The 21,409-nt window shown below is 44.2% G+C and overlaps 1 protein-coding gene across 1 annotated transcript in view; it reads left to right on the top strand.

Moving 5' to 3' along the window:
• Positions 1-797: 797 nt before the first annotated feature.
• Positions 798-21,409, top strand: part of caskin1 (CASK interacting protein 1) — an 89,994-nt gene continuing 69,382 nt past the window's right edge. Inside the window, exon 1 of the mRNA XM_071896808.2 lies at positions 798-891. Within this exon, the coding sequence (XP_071752909.2) occupies positions 798-891 (94 nt within the window). The remainder of the gene's footprint in view (positions 892-21,409) is intronic.

Genomic DNA, 21,409 nt, shown 5'->3' on the forward strand with positions numbered 1-21,409 from the left:
CGAGAGCTGAACCGAGCGCACGCGGAGCGATGGCTGCAGCAGCAGCAGCCCTGGATTCTGTTTACGACACACAGCACGAGAGCAGCGCAACCTCGGGAGAAAAGGAGCCCGCGCGCACCCGATTTTAAACGCACACACATTTACGCACTGTTATTCCCATCAGCGCCCGTGTCTCCGTGATTAGGGCCGACTGAGTGAACCCGCGAGGCCACCCACTACATCAGTCCGCCTGACGTCTGCTTCCCTCAGTGAGAATCTTCCATTCCTTTAATCGTTGTTTTGGAGCGCGAGGCAGCAGCCGCAGGGAGCCCGAGCAGCCTCTCCAGCCGTTACTGCGCGGCTGCCACTGGCCAGATGAGGAGCGCGAGCGAACCGCGGAGACGAAACCGTTCATTTCCATCGTCAGACACGCGACGCCAACGCGCTCTTACTGGAATCTGGAACGGCCCAGTAACCCCCGGTCCTCTGTCCATCTAGCTGCACGACGGTCGGTGGGGGAACCCGAGAGCATCCCTCCATCCCTCCCAGTCTGCTCCCAGTCTCTCTCTCTCTCTCTCTCTCTCTCTCTCTCTCTCTCTCTCTCTCTCTCTCGCTCTCTCTCTCCCCCTCTTTCTCTCCCTCCACTCCCCCCCACATATGCCAGAGCTGTAGGGGTCTCGTCTAGTCAGGGACCAGGGAGGGAGGCTGTTTGGTCGGAGGGGCTGGCCGCGTTAGACGCACCCTCCCCGGGGTGAGGCTGGGCTGAAGCGCCGCTGTGCTGGAGGATGCTGCGGGAATAGAGCGGGACCGAGCGGAAGATGGGGAAGGACCAGGAACTGCTGCAGGCGGTGAAGACCGAGGACCTGCTCACCGTGCAGAAGCTGCTGCAGAGGCCCCGGCCCGGGAAAGCAAGTAAGGCAGCAGTAACACACCTTGGTACCCTCGGAGGGGGGAGGAATAGATTGTCTTGCTGCTATTCTATTCTATTCTATTCTATTCTATTCTATTCTATTCTACCGAGAGTGGTACCTAAATGCAACTAAGGCAATAGTAGCACACCTATTCTATTCTATTCTATTCTATTCTATTGAGATTGATACATAAAAAGCAGCTAAGGCAATAATAAAGCACCTGTTCTATTCTATTCTATTCTATTGTACTCTATTCTATTCTATTCTATTCTATTCAGAGACTATGCTAGTGGAAGGCAAGTATGGCCTTGATATCACACCTAATTAATTGCTCTGAAAGGGAGAATTAAATTATTCTATTCTATTCTATTCTATTCTCTAAAGCAGGGAATTAGGGAAAAACTCCTTGGTGGTTTTGCATAAACCTGAATACAATAGAGGAATTGACCAATTGGTTTGGGTTAAGGAGTGATTTCCCACATGCTGCTGCTGGCTGTAGCTACTATTAACTGGCTGTGTGTGTGTGTCTGTGTGTGTGTGTGTGTGTGTGTGTGTGTGTGTGTGTGAGAGAGAGAGAGAGAGAGAGAGAGAGAGAGGGGAGGGGTTGCATGCATCGGGGTGTATCAGGGAACATCAGTGGCGTGATTGGAGAGTGACGTCCCGTTGTGAGACCCCCATCTGAGTACACTGCAGCAGAGAGAGAGAGAGGGAGAGAGAGAGAGAGTTGTCTTTTTGATCGAGGGATTTGCGCGACCCCGTCAGACAAGCTGGGGATGACGCCGGTGGCCTTCTGATTGTCAAGGTTCAACGTCACCTTCACACACACACACACACACACACACACACGCACATACACGCACACACACATACATACACAGAGAGAACAAGGTCTAACCACCCACCCATGTACTGGACATACAGTATGTACCCCTATGATAAAAGTGTGTGTGTGTGTGTGTGTGTGTGTGTGTGTGTGCAAGAAAACCCCAAACACTTTCTTTCATGTAGACCAGACATTTCACTTCCAGTGCTGTCAACTGGGTGGAGGAAAATCCAATTTTCACACTATTCTATTTTATTCTATAATTCTATTCTATTCTATTCTACTCTGCTTTCCCCTATCAGTATGACTCTGCTATTCTAATTGTTTATTTTCTACAGGCGATGTAGCACTACCCCAGCCAACACTGTTTCGCTTCCACAGCCCACTCTAATGTGTGGGCAGAACAGAGCGAAGAGAGAGAGAGATAGAGATAGAGATGGAGAGAGAGAGAGAGAGAGAGAAGAGAGCAGCTGCAGATAGATAGGTCTACAGAGGCTAGTAGCATCCCTAATGATATTTCTGCTAATATAACAACTGGCAGATACACTCACAAACAGACAAGGGACGTTAAAGGGGCCCTATTATAGAAATTCAAAATTTCCTCTATATGCATATATGATCAAAAATGTTTAATGCAGACCTTGTTAAAATTTGATATTGTTTGAGTGGTTAAATTTAAAGTTCTTGCATTTTCAAAAATCCATCCTTTTTTTCGGACTCCAGTCAACGCATCACAACTGGACCCGGACGCACCATTTGAAATGCCTCCAAACAGCAGGTTCGCCTCATTTTGAATTCGAGGAACTGGTGTTATCGGCCAATCAGAGTCCAGTATTGTGACTGTTCTGCCTGTGAGGACTTAGTCTTTAAATCCAGTCAATAAATAGCCTTTTAACTAAATTCCATTTGCAAAACATCATGAAGAACATTATTCTTATCTTGAGCCATAGTTTATTGGAACACAAAATTATAAAAATTGAATAATAGGCTTGCTCTTTCATTTATGCATTTTAATTTAACCCTTTATCTCAACAGGCAGGTTAATTTAAGAACAAGTGCTCTATCATCCTCCTGTGGTTTTTTTCTGAAGGCAGTAGGACAAAAGAGAGTGATAATCCATGGGAAACAGAACTAGAGAGAACACAGAACAAGAATGAACGTCATCATTTCTATTCTCTCCGTGGGAGAAAATGAGATTGAATCCTGGAACAAAATAACTCACTACTCCTAACCACAATAACTTCTCTGGGTAGTATTGATCTGTATTTTGATATTGGATTTTTATGACTAGGCTATAAATCAGAGTCTAGGTTTAAAGTCAGAAGAAAATGGTATTTCAGTGTGCTTGCTTCAGTTATTCAACAAATTTCTGATGTTGGGGTGGGACATAGCATGGAGAAGGACTGTTCAAAAGTGGCTGAGTTGGATGAGACAAACTTGGAATATGACTTAACTGGATGCTGCAGCACTCACCTTCTCCAAAACCTAATCTTGAGCTGTCAAAAATCCCAGATTCTTCAAAATGAATAATTCCAGCCACCTGGACGGAACCTTAGGAAAAGGACACAGGGTTTTCAGAAATCTTTTCAAAAATCTGGGCTGGTATTATTGGTTGGAATTTGTGTGTATGCCTACTGTTACGGCATGAAGTTACCACTAAGAATATGCTGTCTTCCAGTAAAAGTAATGTGATTTTGATATAAAAATCCAAGAAAATAAAAATGATGTACATTTGTTGGCATTTATTGTTAAACAGGTGTACGTTATGATACGGAGAATGAGCGAACAAGGTGATAAAGTCATGTTTCACTTCGCTGTGACAGTGTTTTGCACTGAGCCAACTTGTAGACTACCATGCCACAGATGGCAAAGCACAGACTGCAGCACATGTGAGCTGTCCCCAAAACACAGGTTGTAAGAATCAGTGGGGCGCATTGCTTGCAGGCGGGCGCCAAAACAGAGTCTGCAGGCTCCAGTCTAGTGCGGTAAATATAGGCTAAAGCACAGTCGGTATATGGATACCACACATTCAGGTAGGGCCCAGAACAGAATGTAGGCTACAGCGGGGCGCAGCACAAAAACAGAGTCGAATTCAGTGGAGTGCGTAACATACAGGAGCACATCAAAACAGATTGTAGGCCACAGTGAAGTGCACTCCAACTGGCAGTCCCCCGGGCTACGACAGAGTCTGTAGACTGCTGCTTAGTATATCAGATATAGTGGAGTTCAGCACATACAGGTAGGCCCCTAAACAGATTTTATAGGCGACAGTGGAGACATGCACCAAATTAGAGTCTGTAGGCCTCAGTGGATTGCAGCAGACACAGGCGGCAACTAAAGCAATGTCTGTAGACGACATGGTAGTGCAGCACATATTGTCAGGCAATAAAACAGTCTGTAGACTACAGTAGAGTATGTATATGACTGTATAATAAATTCATAAATTCAATCTAAACTGTAGGGATGGGACGATACATCGAAATTAAATATATCGCAATGCAAAATTGTGGGGCAGAAAAATGAATGGTGATATTAGCTCCATTCTATTCTGCTGTAGTAATCACAATTTAACAAGCTCTCCATCCAAATTATATTATCTGCACTTTGTAATGAGATTTTTAAATTGTTGTTTACACTCTAGCGAGCCAATGGCATTGCCAGAAAGATGTGTCCCATCCCTTTTAAACTGCAAGCATCTGTTAACCAATATACTCAACAATCAATACTCAACATAGTGAGAATCCTTTCAAACAAATAGGAGCTCTATATTAGCATGACTTCAATATATTCTATAGCATCTATATTTGATGTATTCTTATCTATATATTCTTTGCTGCTGCAATAAGCCAATTTCCCCACTGGGATTGTTAATGTTTCATCTCATCTTATCTCAGACAGGCACCTAAACAGAGTCTGGAATCCACCAAAACAAGACCTCCAGGCTCCATCAGAGTTTATTACATATATAGAGAGAGTTTGCCTTGCAGAGTGTGTAGTGAGACACGTTTGGACAATCAATCACTCATCTGACATCAATGACACAGGCGGTCATCACTCCTCAATAAACATTTAATCACTCATCATCATCACATCGTTGGCCCATTGGAACGCTTTATGGTTCCATCCTGGTGTTTGCCCCGCTATAACTTACACTGATGCCCGCTTGCAGGCACCATCCACTACAACTGACTGCGTTTGAATGCAGGATCAAGGTTTATCCCTACTTGGCTCTGCTATTGCATCACTCTCCCGCTCCATGACTCTCTCTCTCTCTTTCTCGACTGCAACCCCCTGCATTTCCAATATTACCATTTATTGTATTTTTTTAATATTTGACAGCTAACCTGGAACCCCGACTATAGAAACTGCTTCGTGATGCCGGGCCCAAACTGTTTAAAATGCCTTGTGAAATTTGAAAAAAAGGAAAATCAACCATATTTTTCTCAGCTCCTGAAAAGCGTGTGAGTGTTTTGGGAATCGCCTGCAAAGTGTCTGCAAGATATTGATATTACGTGAGGTGGACTGTGACCATTTTCTGTAAAAAAAAAAATAAAAAAAAAAAGAGAGCAAGAAAAACAGAAACACCGAGGCAATAATGACAGAGTGGAGTTAAAGAGCCCCAGACAAACAGCAGGGGACTCTAACACTAGACTGATGTTAACACAGACCTGTTTGTCATCTAGCATTAAACACAAAGCTCTCAGGACAGCTGTGTGTGTGTGTGTGTGTGTGTGTGTGTGTGTGCGTGTGTGTGTGCGTGTGTGTGTGCGTGTGTGTGGTGTGTGGGGGGTAAATGTGTGTGTTGTGTGTGGTGGTGAGGGTTGGTAAGAGGTGTATATGTATGTGTGGGAGGTGGTACGGTTGGATGTGGTGTGTGAGCGTGCGTGTGTGTGTATGTGTGTATGTGTGTAGTGGGTCTGGCAAAGGCTCTGCCCTGCTGCAAGTCATTTACTCCTACTCAAGCCAGACATACAGTCTGCACACAGACACACACACACACACATACACACACACACTCACACACGCGCACACGCAGACAGCTGAATGAGGAGATTCATGCAGACACATCTGGCACCATCTGGAGAGCCATCATCAGTTTGCTGTCACTCAACTTCGCTGCTGCACATGGCACTGGTTGAGGGGGTCATGTGTGTGTGTGTGTGTGTGTGTGTGTGTGTGTAGGTGTGTGTGTGTGTGTATGTGGGGCAGACCTTGAGCTTGAGTGTGACCTGAGGTCTATGTTTGTTAATGGGCTGTTTCAGTGTTTGTGTGTCAAGGTGGGTGGGGCGATCAGTATTTGTCGATTGATGGTTGTTGTTTGTGTGCTCATTGAAGGCTGTGTGTGTGTGTGTGTGTGTGTGTGTGTGTGTGGGCTAGGCTGAGGAATGAGAGTTGTCTTGTGTGTCTGTTGCATCAGCGAAATGATTAGCACTCACCCTCTGGCACAGTCTCTCTCTCTCCCTCTCTCTCTCTCTCTCTCTTTCTCTCTCTCTCTTTCTCTCTCTCTTTCTCTCTTATGCCATGAGAGACTAACAAATGATTCCATTACTGCGTAACACTATCTACCTCCCCCCTTTTCTTTCTTTTAAGCCAGGAGAGATACTTATGCTCACACACCATGCCACGACTATACCTCCCTCTCTCTCTCTCTCTCTCTCTCTCTCTCTCTCTCTCTCTCTCTCTCTCTCTCCCTCTCTCCCTCTCTCCGTCTCAGTGTGTTGATGTGCGAGGCTGGCAGAGGAGTTGAGCAGATGATTGCATCCACACCAGTGCACATTCACAAAGGAGCAGGCAGGCAGGCAGGGAGCCTCACATACTGTCAGCCTCAGTCTTCATACTGGTTAACTGTGCTCTGTCTGTCTGCATGTATATGCCACACTGACAGCAATATGGTGGAAAGAGGCTAGCTTTCCCTGCTAGTGCACTATGTATTTGCCATATTGACTATTACATATTATACAGAGTCTATATGCTGTACTACTACTATAGGAGCCAGTATGCTAGCTCTTTTCCTACTGTTATAATAATACTCCTGCCCATTGCTGCTGTCATGTGAAAAAAACTCATAACTGCAATTTTTGTGATTTTCATATCACTCATATTCTAATTCTAAACTCAAAAATACACAGTGGTCAAGCTAAAAACAAGGTTCTTCTGTTTAGTTCCTGAAAAATTGACATTTGGGAGATACGACAGGATAAGTCCAGGATAAACTGCGGCTCATGCTTCTGTTATATTGAGGATGACAACTAGATATACGCTATGCTACGGTCAGCAGTTCTCGCTAGTAAGTGAGGCGGTGTGTGCTGGTATGCGATCATCAGGGAAGCACAGCTCCAACCTGCTAGTCCTTCATGCTAGATTGCTGTCATCAGTATGCTATATTGAACATCAGGGACGCCGCTAGTGGGCCCTTCAGACAGGCAAGGTGATGCTGTAGTAAATGAGATGCATTTATGGATGGGGGGGATGCTAAGTGTCACATCTTGTCATGGGGGCCTAGAAGATAACATAATATGATAGGGTAAGTTGGTGGTGGGGGGGGGGTTTGTCTGTGCAGCATATTCACAACAACTATGCCAGGAGAACGAGGAGAGCTATAGGGTTTCATACTAATTCTGCCAATTTGTTCAGGTACCTTGCATTCACACCTCCAGTATACCGGAGTCCAGAGCTACAGCGCTGTCATGTCAGCAGTAATGGAAAAGCCAGCGCCAGCCAGAATTTGAATAAGGACTAATGGAGACAAATGGCCATGCTATAGGCTAGTGCTCAAAATCCCCAAATCCATCCCCCGTACGCCAGAAGCTATACTGAAGATAATACATATGCAGTTGGGTAGAATGAGGTATGCTGCTGTGTTGTTATTCCATATAGAGGATACCAGGTCCATAATGCCAGGCTGACGCTAGGACTGGGTGAAATGGATGAAATGAATATCATGATATGACTATATGTTCATGATAATCATAAGAAATTATTTTGATATTGATATATAATGATACCTGCCAATGTTAAACAATCAAATTGATGTTGATTGCATTGAACTGCATGGTAGTATAAAGTATGATAATAAACATTCCCTAGTTTGTTTCAGATCTCATTTTGCGAGGTTTTAATGAGTATTTGCTTCTTAATTAATTAAATTAATTAATTTAGATCAGTGGTTCTCAACATGGGGTCCGGGGACCACCAGGGGTCCTTGAAGGAGTTCCAGGGGGTCCCCAGCACATTGATGAATTATTAAACTTCACCATTATTTCATTTACAAGAAGTTTACAAAATGACTATTTTGATCATAGTTTGACTGTTATCTCTCTACCTACAATACAGATAGTTATGGAATTCTGGACAAAATCATATCTAACAATAATTCAAAATATTCTCAGATTTGTATCCGAGAGACAAAATCTCATCAAATGGGGGTCCATGGCCCTAATGTGGACTAAATTAGGGTCCTTGATATGAAAAAGGTTGAGAATCACTGATTTAGACAAATTGTGTATGATGACAACTCAATATAATTTATTCATCACAATAGTATTCTATTGAAAGACGATAAAGAATGATATCAATCTATTTCCCAGCCTTAGTGATGCTAGCACTTTTTGTTAGAGACTTACACTGGTCTGCTATAGAGCAGGTTGTCCTGCTGTAGCGACTTGTGCAAAAGCTGAACACATTTCACTGAGAAAACTGAAGGAGTGCTGGATTTGCATAGATTTGCAGTGATATATCACTTTTTGAGTCGGTTATGGGGAAAGTAAATCAAGTGCGCCCCAACAAAATATTTGATTACATATATATATATACACACGCAGAAGACAGCAACAGCGAATATATTGAATATTAGTCCCACGGCATTATCCAGTCTGAGCTTTATCTTGAAAATTCCAGTCAAGCCCGGTCCAACCCGGCATGTATCAGCCAGGATAATATTGAGAGTCTAGTATTGGCTGGCTGAGTTCCCTGCATTTGCTCCAAAACATCATCACTCACTTCTACCGCTGACTGCTTCCATGATTGAATTACAGAACAGATGGGGGGAGAGAGAGAGATGGAGAGAGAGAGGGATGGACATTTTGCTTTGAGGAAAACGGGGATTGACGAGAGGAGTTGTGGAAGTGAGAAGGCAGAAACCGAGAGAGAGAGAGAGAGAGAGAAAGAGGCAGAGAGAGAGATATCTTTCAGTCAGAAGAGGAGGGGAATATGTTTTTTGATGAGGGAGCGAGACAGATGGAGGAGGGGTGATGAAAGACTGAAAATGATGAAAGAGAGAACAAGGTGATGAAACAGAGGGAGAGTTGAAGGGCGTCATTTCCATCGCACTTTTTATTCGGATTGTCTGTCTACGGCTATGCACACACGTGTAATGCATCTCACACACACTCACACACACACACACACACAACTCATCTGCGCGGTGCACTGCACCAAAAATAACAGAGACGTTGTTTAATGGGTCAGTGGCGGGGTCAGGGAGATGAGGAGAGCAGAGGAGAGGAGAGGAGAGGAGGAGAGAGGAAAGGAAAGGAGAGGAAAGGAAAGGAAAGGAAAGGAAAGGGGTAAGAGAAAGGGCGATAGGAGAGCAGAGAAGAACAAGGGGGACGAGGGGAGAACGAGAGAAGCGTATGATGGGATGGGAGACCGGGAGGAGAGGAGAGATGAGAGGAGGATGGAGGGGGAGGAGAGCAGATAGGAAGGAGGAGGAGAAGGAGGATAAGGAGGAGGAGGAGAGAAGAGCAGGATGAAGGTGGGACAGAAATAAACAAATAAGAGAGATAGATATTTGATGGCGGGTGTCTGACAACTAAGGACATCATTTGCCATTTACCAACACTATTCTATTCTATTCTATTCTATTCTATTCTATTCTATAGCTACAGTGCAGATGAACAGGAAGACAAGGGCCGGGGGACTAAGTGGTTTAGTCTGGATATAAAGACCACCCAGAAACAGGAGAGGGGGGATGGGGTGGGGGGTGTGAGGCGACCTCCATGCTCAATCAACACCCGATTATAGAGGTGGCATGAACCACCTACGGGCTCACACACACACACACACACACACACACACACACACACACAGAATTCTTCCCCCAACATCATACGCTGTCCTAGCCCTGGCACAGAATGGTACAGACTCTGTCGGCATCTCTCGGCGTGTGTGTGTGTGTGTGTGTGTGTGTGTGTGTGTGTGTGTGTGTGTGTGTCTTTGTTATAACTGTTGAGGTAGAAGGCAAGGGATGTAGACAGAAGACAGTTGTCACAAAGACACACACACACACACACACAGCATAAGATGGGTCGATGCTAGCAAGACCCTCTGCAGACGTGAGAGTGGAATGACAGAGGTAGGAGAGGGAGAGATGGAGAGAGAGAGATGGAAAGGGACAGAAACAGAGTGATGAAAAGAGAGACAGCTGAGCCATGACATTTGAGAATTTTATGTAACTCTTACAGTAGCTCTGTGTATGTGTAGGTGTGTGTGAGCACGCAGAGGTATGTGTGTGTGTGTGTGTGTGTGTGTGTGCATTCTCAAGAGCTACTGCAGAGTGTGACTGTGCTCCTGCATTGCCTCGCAGGATTTTTCCACTCAACGCCCTGAATTCATAACATTGTGTGTATTCTTGCTGCTTCAGATTCATGTTTGAGCAGCTAATAAAGGCAGGAAATTATACATTTTTCAAGGCTCAGGCCCCTGAACTTAAACTAACATGGACTGGACAAGGTTCTACTGTAGTCTACATGAGAGGTTCTTCAAAATGCTCCGCCCCAAACCCACAATGAATACATTTAGTGTCGCCTTGGGTCTTCAGACTCATGAATACGGCTACTCTTGTTGTGTGAGTGGCCACTAAAAACAGATTTATGACACATTTTGGGTGCTGACTCATGGCTTGGGAAAACTTGTTGTACACTGACACACCCTAAAGCCAGGCTCTTTGATCCCTGCAATTATATTTATGTGGGAATTTTATAGCATATATATGTATGTGAAGTTGCTATTTGATACTTTAACCCTTCTGTTTATTAAGAAGTAAGCAAACAGAATATCTGTTATAGCTTTTTTCTATTTTATTGTAGTCTAGTACAGATTACCAGGAATCAAATTGACCCCTAACCTTTATACTACGTGTAAATAGTGAGTGTGGTATCAATGCTACTAAGTAGAAAGCATAACAAGTGCATTTTTAGTCATTTCTACCACAGACCTGAATTCCGCTGTTGCGTAATGGCTGATACTGTGCCGAGCTGTCAAGCGGGCGTCACTCTAAAAGGGATTCAGGCTGTTTCCCCAAACGGTTGCCATGACAGCCGTATGAATGAAAACGCTGGATTTGAAAAATGATTCTCCCGTATAACAGCTGTGTGATTCCCTCTGCACCGAGCTGTATGAAAACAGGTAGCGGCGCACTAATGCTGCTGTATGTAGTAACATCACCATCTGGTGGAGCGATATATCTGAATGACCTCTTCATACATAGTGTATGTGTGTGTGTGTGTGTCTTGATACATAAGTGAGTGACCAGAGACCAGAAGGGACTGGCCATTACGCCAGATGTTCAGTCTAGTCTAACGTGTGTGTGGGAGTATATATGTGCATGTATGTGTGTGTGTGTGTGTGTGTGTGTGTGTGTGTGTCCATACATGGTACATGTGTGATCCAGTAGCTGAGCAGATGTTTAGTGTTGGAACACTGCCCACACAGCAGCAGATTTGCAACAGACTCCATATACCTGACCTCTAATGTATGCTTTTGGATGTGTGCATATGTGCTTGTGTGTGTGTGTGTGTGTGTGTGTGTGTGTGTGCATGCACATGCGTGTGCAAGTCCAGCATTAGCAATCCTTCTTCTGCATCGTGTTTCTCGTCAGGTCACTGATTGAAGGACATTAAACTGTATTTTGACCCAGATAGGACTTTTTTTTTTTCTATTTCTGTACCTCTCTTTCTCCCTCTCTCTCTCTCCCTCTCTCTCCCTCTCTCTCTCTCTCTCTCTCTCTCTCTTTTCTCTCTTCCTCTCTCTCTGTCTGCCTTCTGGTTGGATGCTTTCCATCTCATAAAACTCAACACCGTGAAATCGCCCCTCTCCTATATGAACCTTCCTCAGCCCCTTTGAACATACCCACCTACCTCCTCAGTTATAGTAGAGACCCCCCCCCCCCCCCCCCCTTACATCTGTCCTGTATTAGCACTGCAGGATTTTACAAACAAGTCCTCTCTGGTTGGAGCATCAGTGCAGGCAGCAGGCAGGTTAGACATATATTACTTATAATGACATTTTCGCCTAAAGATAGTGTGGGTTTTATCTCTCAGGTTGACACAGAGAAACTAGTGCAAGGCTTTTATTACCATTAGATGAGATGACTGTAATATTCTGTTCTCTGGTCTTCCTGAAAGCATTATTGGTCGCCTGCAATTTATTCAGCATGCAGCACCACACGTTTTAACAAGGTTAAAAAACAAACCAAAACAAAGTACACCATATTACACCAATTGTAAAATCACTCCACTGGTTCCCAGTCAGCCCCGGAATCAATTTTTAAATTAGCGTAATTAGTATAATTAGTTTGTCAATCTCTTAACAGCTGGCACCTGTATGTATCTGATGTGCTGTTTCCATATGAACCATATAGATATCATAATAGATAAACAGCTGGTTAGAAACACACTGAAACTCTACTGTTATGTACTCTTTATACCTCTACTTTCAACTGTTTTTATTTTATATGGTTTACTTGTCGAAAGAGAGAGAGTGTTACTCCCTCACTTTCTCACTTTTCCTGAAAAGCATGAAATGTTGCAAAGGTGACTTGAAGCGTGCGGAGCGGCCGTGTTTACACCGTGAATTATTTGAACCGGAGGATCAGAGCGTTCCCAGCGCCGCTTTTAGCAGCAAACCACACAGTATTCTACGCGTGTTGACTTAACGTTACATCTGCATCCCCTGTGTTTTTCCCTCCCAAAAAAACGAGGCGGCGGCGCTACCAGATCTGAAAAGGTGAATGAAAGTCCACGGGAGTAAACAAGTTTGTGAAGTGGAGAGCGGGATAGAGCGGCCCGCCCTACACGCTAACTCATAAATATTTCAGGCCGTTTCTCGTGCCGTCTCTCTGGCTGTGAGGAGAATCTCTCCCGCTGATTTGGAGGCAGATATCTGGGTCAGGTTTATTTTCCAGGAAGCTCGGACTCTCCTGAAGTATGTGGCGGTTAGAGACGATCACTGTGACTGGATCCTCAAATCCTCGGAGCAGCTGGGGAAACTTGGAGTGAAGCTGCCGTCGAAACACCTTTGAGCAAGGCACCGGCCTCCGAGCGGCTCTGATGGAGGCTGACAGTTGAAGTGTTTGGACTTGACACCTCCTGCATGTGCTGCTGCTTCCCCTCACACCTCCCTCTCATGGCCGCTGATGTAAACAGTGGAGTGTGTGAACTTGCCTGGGTGTTAAAGTGTTAAAGTTCATTGGAAAGCTCTTTCTATATACTGTATGTACAGTATAATATTTGTTCAAGGAAGGAAGAGAGAAAGAAAGAAAGAAAGAAAGAAAGAAAGAAAGAAAGACAGAAATTAAGAAAGAAAAGAAAGAAAGATATTAAAACAAACAAACACAGGGGAAGAAAGAAAGATGAGGAATCAGGGTAACGGATAAAAAGAGAAAGAAAGAAAGAGAAATTAAGAAAGAAAGAAAGAAAGAAAGAGGAGTGAGGGTGAAGGATGAAAAAGAGTAAGAAGTAAGTAAAAAAGGGCAAAAAGAAAGAAAAAAGCAAAAGAAACAAAAAAGGAAGAGAAAGAAAGTGGAGGAGAAAGTGGGAAGGATGAACAAATAGTAAGCAAGAAACTAGGAAAGAAAAAAGCAAACAAACAAAGAAACTGAAAGAAAGAAAGAAAGAAGTGGGAGGAGGGGGGAAGGATGAAAAAGATTAAGAAATAAAGAGAAACAAACAAAAGGAGAGAAGGAAAAAGAAACTGAAAGAGAGAAAGAAAGAAAGAAAGAATCGAGGAGGAGGGAGGGGAAAGGACGAGGGAAGAGTGGAAAGTCTTGTTGTGAGTGGAAGTAGCCGCTGGTGTTTTGGTGTGTCACTGCTCTGTCTCTCTGAGCTGAAGCAGCTCTCTGTTGGCCCGCTAAGTCACCACAGACCCCATGCTGCAACATGTGACCCGCCACACACACACACACACACACACACACACACACACACACACACCCACACCCACACACACACACACACCCCCACACACACACACACACACCGAGAACAACTCTGATTAATCACCCTGCACTTATTCCAGTCTCATCAAGTTCTGGGATTGATTCCTTCCCCTGCATTCATTTAATTTTTCAGTCTCCAGTAGCCCTCGCTCCATCCATCTCTGTCTCTCTCTCTCTCTCTCTCTCTCTCTCTCTCCACCCATACCAGCAAGGCGTTTTGAATAAAAACATCCAATGCCATATATTACGCTCCTTTTCTTAGTCCCACCTGGTATTTTTCTGATTATTGCAACCAGAAACCCTTGACTTTCTGGCAGCTTTCTCCCAAAAAAATATGATGCAATTTGCAGTTTTACCTGTTTTTGCTGTAAAATTGCAGGAACTGGAAAAAAAAAACGGTACTAAAGTGGCACCCCAAAATGTGACTTTTACAACTACCTCCCTTTAACAAAGAGTCACCACTTCCTGTGATAATAAACACAGAAAGTACTGGAAATACTTTGGCGCTCATCCTTTTTTTTCATTGTCTGAATTGAAAAAACATGGACACAAAGGAAAAACACTGCGTCTCCATTCCAGTCTCAGTAAATATATCTTCAATTCGGCATCAGCACAATAAGCGCCCAATAAAAGCTGTCCGTTTGAGTGAGTTTTTTACGTCTGATGCCAGGCTTTTTCTTCTAACGCTATTCAAACCAAAGACAAATGGAAGCTATCAGAGTGCAGGTTAAATGAAAAACAAAGTGCGCTCAAATCCTCGCACCTGTAGCGTTGAATAAAACATCCTCCGTCTCTAAAACTCTGCGATGATTGGGCCGAAATTGCAAGTGCTCTGTGGTAATTTTGCAAAATCACAAATTCCTGAAACGTCTGTCTTTCCTTCCATCTTTCATCTCTCTACATCTCTTTCCGTTTCCCTCTCTTCTACTTTACTGCTCCATCTCCCACCCTCCACCTCCCCCCCCCTCCCATTCGTCTCCCTCTGCCCAATGAATCAGTCTGGCTGGCAGTGTGCTGCTGTCAGGGAGTCGGTGAGGGCGATTAGTCATGTTGAACTGGGCCAGGATCTGGACGGGAGAGCGGAGCTGACGACGGGGAAAAGGGAGGGGATTCTGGAAGATTCCACCCTGCTGCAGAGGCGAGGCAACAGCTGCCCACCTTCCCCTTTTTTTTTCTTTTTTTTCGATTGCATTTCATAGTTTCACAGTAGAGAGAGACAGGAAGGATGAGAGAGGGTGGGGTGTGTGTGTGTGTGTGTGTGTGACAAAGGTCCCACACCAGATTCGAACCCTGCACGCTTTGGCCACCGGGACGCCCCGACATCTGTCCTTCCTGTCTGCCTCAGAGAATAGTGTGTGTGTGTTTGTACATGTGACTGCAGCATGGTGTGTGTGTGTGCTTCTGTGCATATCTGGGACAGTGCGGCCTTGTGTTTGTATGCGTGTGCACATGCGTGTCTATGTATACAAGTGTGTGAGCATCTCTGTGTGTGTGTGCATGTGATGGCTTTTTGTGTGCATGTGGAATAGAGGCAAGTTTTTGAGATCAATCCAAAGAAGTGAAGCCTGGCGGATCAAAGCGCGGTCAGGCCAGATTCATAACAGAAACTGGGGCAAGAGAAGTCTTATTTGAGATCAAAACCAGAATCCAGAATAGCAGACTAAACTTTCATCATTGATATACAGTCAAAAAACCACAAAGGTATCAGAGACAAAATCAAAACAAATTCGGTCCGGATCAAAATCCACAGGATTCAAAAGACTTGAAACTAAGAGCAGACTTCAGCTCTGCGTCGCATGTGTGTGTGTCAGGAGTGTTTCGAGCGGTACCGACATCCGTGTTGGGTTAACTCGTCCCCTTTGACCCCTCCCACAGTAGGTGTGTGTCATCCCGGGCCAATCGGACGGTTGTTTTTGCAGCGCGTTAGCCAACGAGAGCGAAGTAGTGGCGTCCCGGAGCCAATGGGGAGAATGTTTTCTGTATGTTCTGGCTAACGGGCCGCTTGTATGCAGCTGTTCAACACATGCAGAACATGTGGTTTGGCTCTGTGTGTGTGTGTGTGTGTGTATGTGTGTGTGTGTATGAAGTGTATGTGTGTGTGTGTGTGTGTATGACTGGAGTCAGTGCCAAACCCACCGTGGCCCCTCCTGGTTCTCAGTGCTCCTCTGTTTTCCTTCCCTCTGTCCTTCCTTCCTTTCCTCACCTTCCTGTTCTCTCTCTCTCTCTCTCTCTCTCTCTCTCTCTCTCTCTCTCTCTCTCTCTCTCTCTCTCTCTCCCCCGGTTCCTGCCTGGAACCGTCACCATGGCAACAAGCACGGAATGCCGGCCAGGAAAATTCTGGAACGCCGTCAATTATTCCGATTCAACGCAGTGGGTTCCAGTCAGACACTTAGCCTTGCGCTGCTGTGTCTGCCTGTGTGTGTGTGCGCGTGCGTGTGTGTGTTTCAGCATGGGATTATAATCTAATAGTACAGATTAACATAGCAGACCTACCGACCCACTGGCCATTGTTCATTTATTTTTCTCTTTCATCATTTCATCCCTCTGTTTAGTAAATTCTCCCTCGTTCCTCATTCTCTCTCTCTTTCTTCTCGTTTTCTTTCTCATTTTCATCCTTTATACTCCGTCTCCCCCTCTCCTCTCTCGTTCCCGTCTTTGTCTCTTGCCTCCTCTCACCCCTCTCCTCTTCCCTCTCATCCCCTCTCATCTTTCCACTCGTCCCATTCTGTCGTTCCTGGCTCCACCCCTCCCTCCCTCCCTCCCTCTCTCCCTTGTCTCCCATCCCTTTCATCTCTGCATCCATCGTCCATCCTTTTCATCCCTCCCTCCCTCTCTTCCTTCCTGATCTCGCTCCATACTGCATGCCTCTCACCCTGCCTTCCTTCCCTTCTTTCCTTCCCTCCTTCCTTTCCTCTCTCATCCCTCCCTCCCTTCTTCTCATCTCTCATTCATCCAAATCTCTCTCTCTCTCAACCCTTGTGGGATTGGATAAGAGAAATTCCCCTTTCACATGCTGTCTTCCTAATCACGCTTTATCTCGATGCTTAGTAGTAGCTTTATCTCTTTCACTTCTTCTCTTCTCTCCCTTTCTCCCTCTCTTTCTCTCTCTTTCTCCCCCCCACCCTCTCACCCCCCCACTTTGTGAACCCAGGGCCCCCTCTGCCTGCTGCTGTGGTGCCAGGGCCCGGTGCCAACATAGGGGGGGGATGGTGCAGAGTGGGTCGCAAAGGGGAATTTCTCTTGAGTTGAATTCACTGCAGTAGTAGTTCAGGGCTCATATTCACTCATTCATTGCTTTAGTTAAGTTCGGATTATTTGTACATTGAGCAGGTCCTAAATTTGAGGCCTTAATAGTATTAAAATGTCTTAAATTAATGTATTAAATACAGTTAGGCTATTAGAGGTCCTATTTTTTCACCATGCAATGACAGTGCATGTCCACTCTGAGACACAGCAGGGTTAGGAGTACAATAAGCAAGTTAAAAGTCTTAATTTTGGCTTTCTGAAATGTGCAGATACTCTGATAGAAGTTATAAAAATACATGTACAAAACAATGATAGAAACACAGAGAGAAGGGATGCAAATCACAAGAGACATATTAAAACATTGCACCTGAAAAACCCACAATTCATTCATTCATTCATTCATTTATTCATTCATTCAGTCAGCCAGTCATTTCTTCAAATGCAGGGTTTCTCCCCTGAACCATTACCTATAAGGCAGGCCCACTGCAGGTCCAGAGCAGGTTTGTAGAGGCTAATAATGTAATAACTGAGGGTAGAATCATGTAATATTCCATCAGGGCTAAATGTGAATTTGATAACATAACGACATAATCAGGTTTCCACTTGACAGCAGCCAACCAAGGCCAGTCAGCAATGTTAGCGACTTTTAAAGTAACAATCCACCACATTTTCATATGAATAAAAGTCAATTTTGCTCTCTATCACCAATTGATACAACACAATACTGACCTATAGCCAGTTCATGAAAGCTTTTATATTTGCTGTAACAGCCGGTGTTGGGTTGGTCATTCCTGGGAAAAATCCTCCTATCAGTGGTTTGTTTGGAATAACAAGAAGAATAATAAGAACTAGGTAGTTAGCATGAGCAGTGATAGCCACCATGGCTGAACAGACAAAGAAAAGAGAAACTCAAACTGCATCAACAGAAAATCCAAGGAGAAAGACGTCACAGATGACCGTTTCAAGCCACTTTTCTAACGTCTAGGAGGTGTTGTGCAGTAAATGAGCCCAACGGGGCTTTAATACACTGGGGGAAACCTGTTAAGTGTCATAGGAATGCTGATCTGAGATTAGTGTGACTCTTAACACTCACTGTGGAGCTTACATGCTCATAGGGTTTGGAGAAATAAATCATCAGATATTGTGATTCTCATATAATGTGTTGACATTTTGTGTTGTAACAGTTTTTATTTCACATTTAGAAACTACAGTGAGAAGAAAATGCCATCTTCAGGGCAATATTTTGTGAACAAAAAAATGACAAACTGTCCAGGACAGACAGAACAAGCAGTGACACAGAGAAACAGACAGATAGATAGACAGGCACAGCACAGACTGTAGTACTAGACTATCTGTATAAGACAGACACTAGCTGCAGACACAGGTACAATAAGGCTATTGTTCTCCATGTAACACTATCACACACACACTCCCCTCTCCCATAGTCCACACACTCTCTCATACACACATTCTCTCATACACACATTCTCTCACACACACACACACTCACACACACACATATACGGTGCGTCAGGATTCAGGACTTGTGAAATCACACCGGCACGCTCACCGCACTGCAAAAACTGGGACAGCTCAGTTATGACAACCACACACACACACACACGCACACACACACACACGCACACCTTCTCTCCGTCTCCGAAGCAGTCCAAAGCTCTTCATTGGTCCGAGTGCGTGAATGGGCGAGATACAAAGAGACATTTAATAGGTTGACAATTCAAAGAGAGGGAGAGAGAGGGAGAAAGAGGGATGAAAGAAAGAGAAGCAGTTGGGTGCCGGGTTTCAAAGATCTTAGTCTGCTCTTTAAACTGCTCAGGATATATGGGTTTAAAAGCCCGCTTCCTGAACTTTCCCTGCTCAAAACCCAATTGAGAAAGTCGGTCTCTCATCTTTGGATTCCTGGCTCTTTCAAACATGTGACTGTTTTTCTACTCTAAAAACATTGCAAAAAGTCTCCAAATTATGCAAAAAAAAAGCTATTTCATTGCGTTTATAGTGGTTTTTGATGTGTCACTGCACTCATGTCCCCAAGACAAACTCTTCTATATTTATTGTACTTGGAAGATAAAGTCTTTCTGATTCTGAGAGGAAAAAATAACATTCTTGGTTTAGAGCAATACCGGTTTTTGAAGGCCGATGACAGCCATATGTTTGGATTGAAGCTGCAACCAATATTTTGTACCAATATTAGAAATCTTAAAATTTGACAATTTTCACGCCAAAGAAATCCCCCAAAAATGATAAGGGTTCAGTGTTTCCCCCAGAATTTTCGGGAAAGCCTCTGAAACAGCATTTAGACCATCATGGGACACTAAAACTCTCCATTGAATCCTATGCTAAGTTTAACCAGGCTGAGGTTCTGTATTGTGTGTTTATTTGCTCTTGTATGAGGCTGATTGGAGGTCAAATAGTATTGAAACCACCTGGAATACCTCGAAATTTCCCCTTCATCCCTTTGAAGGAGAAACATTCCCCTCTGCCTCGCTTTTGCTCTCATTCCCTCTCTTTTTTTTCTTTACCCTTCTAACTCTCTACATGTAAGTCTCCCTGTAGGTCTCTCTCTCTCTCTCTCTCTCTCTCTCTCTCTCTCTCTCTCTCTCTCTCTGGGTTAATCTATAGTAGTAATTTAGGGGACTGCTACTGCTGACACTGCATGATATCAGTTCATTACATGCCCCACTGGACTCTGCACACACACACGGACACACACATGCACACACACACACGCACACACACATACACACACACACACACACACATCTACACACACTGAGCCTAACCAGGCAACACATCTCTTCCCCTTCTCCTCTCCTCTCCTCTCCTCTCCTCTCCTCTCTCCTCCTCTCCTCTCTCCTCTCCTCTCCTCTCTCCTCTCTCCTCTCCTCTCCTCTCTCCTCTCCTCTCCTCTCCTCTCTCCTCTCTCCTCTCCTCTCTCATTGATGGACAGCTCCTTTATATATAGTGAGAGGGAACTTTGGTCTGGTGAAAGTGGAATGAGTGGTTTGGTTTTTCTGGTATTTGCCAAGCAAACATCAACAAAATTTAGCTACTGTCAAAACTATGAATTATCCTGAAATGGAAAGAGGGAAGTTCAAGTTTCCCAGGAATAAAGCAGCAGGCCAAGAAGTGGGTGTGTCTTTAATAAAGATGACATCCTAACATCGGTAAATTCAGATTTGCCTTAATTTATTCACATATCAACTTCAGGCAAGTATTAAGTCTCTGCCTTGCCCAGGAATGACCAAATGGAAAACATTCTGAAACATTGCAGCAAGTAAATCAGTGGTAGGTACTGCTGCAGAATTAATTGAAAAAACGATGAAAATCGCTATATTGGCTACTGCAATTTCCAATTCACAAGATGCTGAAATAGTTTAGAGGGAAGTGTGTCTCAGACTACTTCCTGGATAAGATATTCGGGTGCTGTGCAGAATCCCTGACTTCAAATCAAGTTGCACATTGGAGAAAATCTTTCACTTTATTCCAACTGAGAAAATGGCAAACATGAGCACCTCATCTCTGTCCGCACAACATAATTGCTTACTTAGTCTGACCAGCATCCAAAAAAAACCCAAAGTATTCATTTTATAATGATATGAAACAGAGAAAAGCAGCAAAGTCTTAGCATTTGTGAAGCTGCAACCAGCAAATTTTTGGTGTTTTTACTTGATAAAATGACTAAAAACTTAACCAATTATCCAAATTTTCTATCAATCGTCTAATCAATTAATGAACTAATAGTTTCAGCACTAGTAGCTCTAATACTCATCAACAGACGATTTGGGAAACCGGCTTTGTTCCCTCCTGTGCAGCTGCTGGGAGGAATGACGCAGTGAACCAGCCTGCATGCTCAGTCATCCTCCCCTGGATAAATAAAGGTTATGAAAACATGAATGCAAATGTGCAGGCGTGCTGTATATGTGTGCGCTCAGCACATTTTGTGCACATCTCCAGAACTGTTTTGTTTGCAGCGAGTATTAGATGACTTCATGTGGAGAGGCAGAGATAGAGGAAGACACAGAGAGTGCAAGCCAATCCGATAAGGCGGAGCTGCCTCTGAGTGTTATTAGAGAGAGAGAACGAGAGACAGAAACACAGAGATAAAGGGAGGTGGACACAGATTGTGAGAGACTGAGAGAAAGAGAGAGAGAGAGAGAGAGAGAGAGAGAGAGGGAGAGAAAGCAAGAGATTGAGGGGGATAGAAAGTGAAATATA

Source organism: Centroberyx gerrardi, chromosome 7 (assembly GCF_048128805.1).
Source record: "Centroberyx gerrardi isolate f3 chromosome 7, fCenGer3.hap1.cur.20231027, whole genome shotgun sequence".
Lineage (NCBI taxonomy): Eukaryota > Metazoa > Chordata > Actinopteri > Beryciformes > Berycidae > Centroberyx > Centroberyx gerrardi.